Below are 8,313 nucleotides of genomic sequence, written 5' to 3' on the forward strand. Positions count from 1 at the left end.
GTTTCAGTCCAGAGCTACCCTCTCCTTTCATACCACTTATTTTCTGGGTGTGGAAAAGGGACAGCTGCCTACTCGGCTGGGCTGGTCGCCCGTTTCTCCTTTGCCTGTCAGTTCGGGGGGCAGGAGTGTGTGGATTGTGTTTACAGCCTTTATACATTTCGTGTCGAATTTATCTTCTGAAGTTTCTGAAGATAATCCAATTTATTAAAGTTTATCCCACTTGATCATGAGGCTCAGAAATGCATTTAGGCACCATTTGGAGGTTAAATATTATTAACTTGGGACTTAAGAATTAGTACTTAGGTTGGAACGAAGGTCAACAACGCAGCATATTTGCAATAAATAAAGGAAACATTTGGAAATAAAGTCGGGCATTTTGTTAGGGAGTGAGAAATTGCACTTGGTTTTTTCTTAGTGTGGTGCAGAGTAAAAGACAACTAAAGTAGCAGTCAGAAGTTTTAAGTTCTAGTTTTTTACGTTTTGCATCTAAATAGATGTCTAATTTTTGGCAAGTTGCTGAATCTCTAGCTTTGGGGAGTTTTTCTGTAAGCGAAGGGGTTTACCTTTAGGGCTATGACAATTGTTCCGAGGCACTGAACTTTGAGTAGAAGTGACATAAGCATTTCTTTGTTTTGGAAAGATAACTTGAATGGCTGCATAAAGGATGCACTGGAAAGAGGAATTTTAAACGCGGGGTGACCAGTTAGAAGCCTGTTTTAATAGTATAGTAGAAAGTTACTGAGAGACCTAAACAGGGCATTACAGTAGGGAATAGAGAACATTCTGGGAACAGAGAATCACGGGAATTATTTAAAAATGGAGAATGAGAGAGATTTAAAGACCTAGAATTTGCAGCTGAGTGGGAGGAAGATTGGGCGATCATTGAAATAGATAATACAAGAAGAACAGGTTTGGTAAGGAAGATAATAATCTGGATTTTGGACATTGTTAGGTTTGAGATGCTGTTGGATATACATGTGGAGATACCTAACAAGCAGTTAGAAATGAAGGTTTGGAGTTCAGAAGAGATGACTAGAGAAAAATGTAGGTATCATTTGTAGTGTCATTCATTCATTATACAAATATTTAGTACCTACCAGTTGCTTACTGGGAAGCTTGTATGGAAGCCCTTTAAGCTCATAGTAAACACGTTAGAAGTGGGAAGTGACTGTTAATGGGCACAGGGTTTCCTTGTGAAGTAATGAAATGTTGTAAAATTGATCGTGGTACTGCTTGTACAACTCTGAATAAACTAAAGATATTTTAATTGTACTCTTTAAATGAGTCAATAGTATGGTATGTGAACGATATCTTAGTGAAACTAATTTTTAAAAAAGATTTACATTGCAGTTTTGGAAATCTGTTGAGTAAGGAATTGGGAATAGGAGTGTTTAATTGTGTATTTGCCGTTACACCTGTAGCTAATGTACATAGTATGTTGCTCTGTTAAAGATGAGATCCCCACAGTACACTTGATAAGATACTGAGTGCTCTAGTACAAATTCTTTTGAGTTCAGTTGCATATCTTAATGCATCTTGCTATTTTTTATTTTATTCATACCGTACACATACAAATCATAAACTTGGACACAAAAATTGTATGGCAGTACTTAGTTATAATATGAATACCCAGTGCTTGAGAAAATGCTCGTGTTAATTTTTAAAGATTATTGAAGTGAAAACACTGAAATAAAAAGATGTCATAGATAACATATAAAGGACAGTAAATAGTTGTCTGGTTCCTCAGAGATTTTACAATCCTGGAATCTCAAAGTTGGAGGAACCTTAAGGATGACTTAAACAACAAACATCTGATAATTTCTTGGCTTGTTACGACAAGCTGGAATTGGGGAAGAGGAATTCTTGTTTTTTTTGAGACAGCCTCCATTTGTTACCCAGGCTGGAGTGCAGTGGCATGATCACTGCTCAGTGCAGCCTCGATCTCCTGGGCTAAAGCAATCCTCCTACTCAGCCTCCCTAGCAGCTAGGACCACAGGCATGTGCCACCATGTGATGCTAATTGAAAAAAATTTTTTTTTTTAGAAATAGAATCTCACTGGCCGAGATCGCACCACTGCATTCCAGCCTGCGTGACAGAGCGAGACTCAGTCTCAAAAAAAAAAAAAAAAAGAAATAGGGTCTCACTGTGTTGCCTAGGCTGAGAAAAGGAATTCTTAGGCCATGGAGGTTCAGGGTCAAACCTAGAGAGATGTAATCACTATTCACGCCAAAGATTCCTGCATACTTCTGGTGTGGGTGGGAGTCCTGGCTTTGCAACTTAATAACTTGGTAATTAAGTAATATACTGAGCCTTGGTTCCTTCCTCTCTAAATAGAGGGATGGATAAACCGTATGAAGCTGTTGCAGTGCTTGAATAAGAAAAATATGTGTGGAAGAAAAGTCAGGGATTTATGATACTTTATGTGGGAAACTTGGAAGGAGCATTTCCATTTATATCTTGTAAATGGTTACTTCTTTTTTTTTTTTTGACACAGAGTCTTGCTCTGTCACCCAGGCTGGAGTACAGTGGAGCGATCTTGGCTCGCTGCAATCTCCGCCCCCCAGGTCCAAGCGATTCCCCTACCTCAGCCTCCTGAGTAGCTGGGACTGCAGGCACGTGCCACCACACCTAGCTAATTTTTTGTATTTTAGTTGAGACGGGGTTGCACCATCTTGGCCAGGATGGTCTCGATCTCCTGACCTCGTGATCTGCCCGCCTCGGCCTCCCAAAATGCTGGGATTACAGGTGTGAGCCACTGCTCCTGGCCTAAATGGTTACTTTTTTACAATGAAAAATGAGGATTTCAGGAAGCTAGAAAGAGAAATGGAGAAACCAACAGGACAAAAAAACATCTATTCAGTTACTTTTTTTTTTTTTTTTTGAGATGGCGTCTTGCTCTGTTGCTCAGGCTGGAGTACAGTGACACAGTCTCAGCTCACTGCAACCTCTGTGTCCCTGGTTCAAGCGATTCTCCTGCCTCAGCCTCCCGAGTAGCTGGGATTACAGGCACCTGCCACATGCCCGGCTAATTTTTGTATTTTTAGTAGAGATGGGTTTTCGCCATGTTGGCCAGGCTGGTCTTGAACTCCTGACCTCAGGTGACCCACCCGCCTCGGCCTTCCAAAGTGCTGGGATTACAGGCGTGAGCCACCGTGCCCAGTCTAAGTGCCCTCTTTGTAAAGTCTGTCTTGTTCTACCTTTCCACACTACCTGGTATTAATTGGAAACTTAAAGTACCCATTGATTGAAAATATACCCATCCTGGATACATTTTACACTGTATGATTATTTGTAATAGTGCTCCCAATTTTAGTAACAATTGTACAAAATAAAATGGACTCACATTCCAAAATCCTGAAAATAAACTAAGCTATAAGAAAGTAAGAATTTAAATTATAGGGAGTGGCTGTGCGCGGTGGCTCATGCCTGTAATCTCAGCACTTTGGGAGGCCACGGCAGGCGGATCACCTGAGGTTAGGAGTTTGAGACCAGCCTGACCAACACGGAGAAACCGTCTCTACTGAAAATACAAAATTAGCCAGGCGTGGTGGCTCATGCCTGTAATCCCAGCTACTCCAGGAGACTGAGGCAGGAGAATTGCTTGAACCTGGGAGGCAGAGGTTGCAGTGAGCCGAGATCGTGCCATTGCGCTCCAGCCTGGGCAACAAGAGCAAAACTCCATCTCAAAATAAATAAATAAATAAATAAAAGGGAGAGAACAGCCACATCAGGGTCCTGAGAGCACTACCTTTGGGAAACGCTCTTCAAATTTTAACTCTTTTTTTAATGTAATTTTAAAAATTATCAAAACAATATGGTTGCCTTTTAGAAATATTGGAAAATTGAGAAAAGAATATTAAGTCACACCAGCCTACCACACAGTATAGCTACTGTCATAGCTGTATGAATCTCCTTTTACTTTTTCTGATGCTTATTATAGCTGGTTTTAATAATAGCAAGTATATAATTTTGTATTTTATTTTTATAATTTAACATGTCAGTCATTTGTTGTTGCATTGTCTTCATAGCATTTGTTTGTTGGTTTGTTTTTTGAGATAGAGTCTTGCTCTGTCACCCAGGCTGGAGTGCAGTGGTCCAACCTTGGCTCACTGCAACCTCCACCTCTTGGGTTCAAGGGATTCTCCTGCCTCAGTCTCCTGAGTAGCTGGGATTACAGGTGCCTGCGACCATGCCCAGCTAATTTTTGTATTTTTAGTAGAGAGGGGGTTTCACTATGTTGGCCAGGCTGGTCTCAAACTGTTGACCTCAAGTGATTCACCTGCTTCAGTCTATCAAAGTGCTGGGATTACAGGTGTAAGCCACCACACCCAGCCCTTCATAGCATATTTTGAAGTGACAGTGCCATATTTAATCAACCATTCCCTAATTGGGGGGGGGGTGTGTGTGTATACAGTGCTTCCAGTTGTTTATTATTACATAGGATAAGATGGACATCTTTGGACATAGCTCTATCCATATTTAAGATAGTTTATTAGATTATTAGAGGTTGAAATACTGCATCAAAGCATAGTATTTTTATGGATTTTGATGCCTGTTGAGCTTGTTGTATTTTAAAAGAAGTGTTTTGGTTTGAATTCTTTATTTGCTTGCTTGTTGTGATTTTTTTGTATATGTAAAGAAGTGTCTTTATGTACCTGTGTTTTCCCACTGCTCTTAATGCCCCCTCTCTCTTTTTTACCCCTATTCTAGGTTACATTGATTACCCACCTAGTACAACATCTTACGGGAAAAGCATAGTATTTGCTAGAGGAATATGAACATAACAGGAAGGTATCATTGGCTCTGAATTAAATTTGAACTTGTCCCCTGAATAGCTACAGGTTTTGGAAGCTGAATCAATGTTATCAGATGAGTTAGAATCCAAACCAGAGGTGAGCCCAGTCAGCTTGTTTCCTTTTCTTTTGGTGGGCTATATTTCAAAGTTTATCTTTAGTGTAGGGGTCAGCAAACTTTTTCTTTAATGAGCCAGATAATAAATATTTTAGGTTTTTTAAGCTATATGGTTTTGATTGTTACTATTTTTTCAAAGATTTAAAAATTATATTTTTATTTTTTGTGATTGTTTTTATATCTGTTTTTCAGTATATGTGAAATCATTATACATTTGGATAATGTAATAAAATCTTATAAGTAAAAATATGTTTATGTATAAATATATACATAAATATGAGATACATGTGATGTATAGATATATAAGTATATAAATATTTACTACTACAAATTCTTCTTTTGTTTATTTTATATATATCTGTAAGTATTTTCTTTCTAAATGTGATTGGGGATTTAAACATTTTTTGTTGTTCACTTTTCTTACTTTAAATTTAGCACATCTGTGTTGCAAAGTGGTCACTGAATTTGGAATCAGATTACTTAAATTTGAGGATTGGCATTGCTCCTAACTAGTCATGTGACCTTAGACAAGTCACTTAATGTCTTCAATTTGATGCCTCAGCTGTAAAATACACCTTAAGTTTGGGTGCGGTGGCTCACGCCTGTAATCCCAGCACTTTGGGAGGCCGAGGCGGGTGGATCATAGGTCAGGAGTTCGAGACCATCCCGCCTAACATGGTGAAACACTGTGTCTACTAAAAATACAAAAAAAATTAGCTGGGCGTGGTGGCGGGCGCCTGTAGTCCCAGCTACTTGGGAGGCTGAGGCAGGAGAATGGCGTGAACCCAGGAGGCGGAGCTTGCAGTGAGCCAAGATGGTCCACTGCACTCCAGCCTGGGCAAAAGAGTGAGACTCCGTCTCAAAAAAAAATACACCTTAAATCTTACTGGGTTAATGCGATAATTAAATGAGCCAGTACACAGAAAAGTGCTTTGTAAAATGTAATCAATATGATGCAGTTGATTTTTTTTAAGCCATTTTAAAATGTAATATTTTTATCATTTCTCTGTTTGACAGAAGGTGGCAGAGGTTAACTTAATTACATGAAGTGTCACTTAGCGATAGAGATACATTCTGAGAAATATGATGGTAGTTGATATCATTATTATGCGAACGTGGTAGAGTATACTTAGACAAACTGGATGGTTTAGCCTGCTACACTTTAGGCTGTATGGTATACCCTATTGCCCCTAGGCTGCAAACCTATATAGCATGTTGCTGTACTGAATACTGTAGGCAGTTGAAGCACAGTGGTAAACATTGTGTATCTAAACATATCTAAACATGGAAAAAGTACAGTAAAAATAGGATATTACAATCTCACAGGACCATCATCCTATATGTGGTCTGTTAACTGAAATGTCGTTATGCAGCACATGACTTTATATAAATCAGCTGTTCTCTAGAACAGAGAACTTGATAAAATAACTTTAGATATTATGTTGTTTAGTTTTTCTTTGAATATGGATGAGACTAGTGAACAGTCTTAATATTACCTTTTGATAATTTCAGAGGTTTAGATACATTTCTAACAACTTGTATTTCTCAGTGTTTTCTTTTCTGCCTCCAGCTCCTGGTACAATTTGTTCAGAATACGTCCATCCCATTGGGACAGGGGCTTGTAGAATCAGAAGCTAAAGATATTACTTGCTTGTCCCTCCTTCCCGTGACTGAAGCCTCAGAATGCAGTCGGCTAATGTTACCAGGTAAAAATTAAGATCACTAGAAATAGGATAAAGAAGTCTTAAGAGCTTAGCCTACTCTGTGTTACTGGTGGAATGAATATATCGTTTAATAACTGACTGGTGGAAACTAGGAGTCACGGAGAAAAAGCAACCATGAAATCATTAGTGCGTTGGTAGTTTAAGCCATAGGAATGGATATGATCACCCAGAGAGTGGGAGAGTGGGGAAAAAAGGTCAATGCAAAACTGTGGAACTCTTTATTTAAGATACAGGGTAGGGCAGGAGAACTGGTAAAGGAGGGAAGAAACAAAGACTAAAATAGTTGGATGAACATCAGCAGAGTGGAGGCATGAAACCCAGGAGAAATCATTGTATCAAATGCTACTGACAGGCCCAGTGAAATAGGGACTAAAAGGACTCCATTATTGACTTTGGCAGAACCTGTTCCATGGAGAGAAGAGGATGGAAAAGTCAGGCTGCAGTGACTTGAGTATACATACTTGCTTTTTTTTTTTTTTTTTTTTTAATGAGATGGAGTGTCACTCTGTCGCCCAGGCTGGAGTGTAATGGCGTGATCTTGGCTCACTGCAACCTCCGCCTCCCCTCCCGGGTTCAAGCTATTCTCCTGCCTCAGCCTCCTAAGTAGCTGGGATTACAGGTGCGTGCCACTATGCCTGGCTAATTTTTGCATTTTTAGTAGAAACAGGGTTTCACCATGTTGGCCAGGCTGGTCTTGAACTCCTGACCTCAAGTGATCAGTCCACCTTGGCCTCCCAAAGTGCTGGGATTACAGGCATGAGCCACTGCGCCAGGCCTATCAATACATACTTTCTAAAGGCTCCTCTGGTATGAGAAGGAAAAAGAGAAGGTGGTAAGATAGAGGGAAATTTTTTGTTTGTGTTAAGATCTGAGATATTTGAGGGTTGCTTTATGCTAAGAGGAAAGAACCAGTTAGAAAAGTTGAAGACAGGCCAGGTGTGGTGGCTCATGCCTGTAATCCCAGCACTTTGGGAGGCTGAGGCAGGAGGATAGCTTGAGCCCAGGAGATTGAGACCAGCCTGGGCAACATGGCAAGACCTTGTCTCTACAAAAAATTAAAAATTAGCTGGGCATGGTGGTGTGCAGCTGTAGTCCCAGCTGAGGTGGGAAGATCACTTGAGCCCAGGAGTTTGAGGCTGCAGTAAGCTGTGATTGCACCACTGTACTCCATCCTGGGTGGATAGAGCAACACCTTGTCTAAAAGAAATAGTAATAAATTTTAAAAAAAGTATAAACAAACAATAATTAAGGAAATGAAAACAACAGAGCATTCATCTTCCCTTAGAATGACTGTTATCATAAAGATGGAAGATAACAAGTGTTGTCAAGGATATGGAGAAAAGGGAACCTTTGTACACTGTTGGTGGGAATGTAAGTTAGTACAGCCATTATGGAAACCGTATGGAAGTTCCTCAGAAAACTAAAAATGGAGCTACCATATGACCCAGCAATCTCACTTGTAGGTGTATATCCAAAGGAATTGAAATCAGTAAGTCCAAGATGTCTATACTTACATGTCAATTGCAGCATTATTCACAATAACCAAGATATGGAATCAGCTTTAGTGTTCATCAACTAATGAATGGATTTAAAAAAAAATGCATTCACCTTCTTTTCCACATTTTAGTTTTAATTTTGATTTAAAGTATTTTAGACATACAAGTATAGATAAAAGTA

At 39.5% G+C, this 8,313-nt stretch overlaps 1 protein-coding gene across 10 annotated transcripts in view; it reads left to right on the plus strand.

Moving 5' to 3' along the window:
- The window catches only part of ZNF410 (zinc finger protein 410), a 47,584-nt gene that overhangs the window by 1,670 nt on the left and 37,601 nt on the right, over positions 1–8,313 (plus strand). For 5 of the 10 annotated variants that reach the window (XM_063651831.1, XM_054447841.2, XM_063651839.1 and 2 more), the window contains exons 2-3: positions 4,712–4,893; positions 6,483–6,618. In XM_063651831.1, coding sequence (XP_063507901.1) covers positions 4,861–4,893; positions 6,483–6,618 — 169 coding nt within the window. In that variant the 5' untranslated portion in view covers positions 4,712–4,860. Of the gene's footprint in view, positions 1–952; positions 1,045–4,711; positions 4,894–6,482; positions 6,619–8,313 lie in introns of all 10 variants that reach the window. The other 5 variants (XM_063651835.1, XM_063651832.1, XM_063651836.1 and 2 more) reach the window with 2 other exon arrangements.

This window comes from Pongo pygmaeus, chromosome 15 (assembly GCF_028885625.2).
Source record: "Pongo pygmaeus isolate AG05252 chromosome 15, NHGRI_mPonPyg2-v2.0_pri, whole genome shotgun sequence".
NCBI classification, from domain to species: domain Eukaryota; kingdom Metazoa; phylum Chordata; class Mammalia; order Primates; family Hominidae; genus Pongo; species Pongo pygmaeus.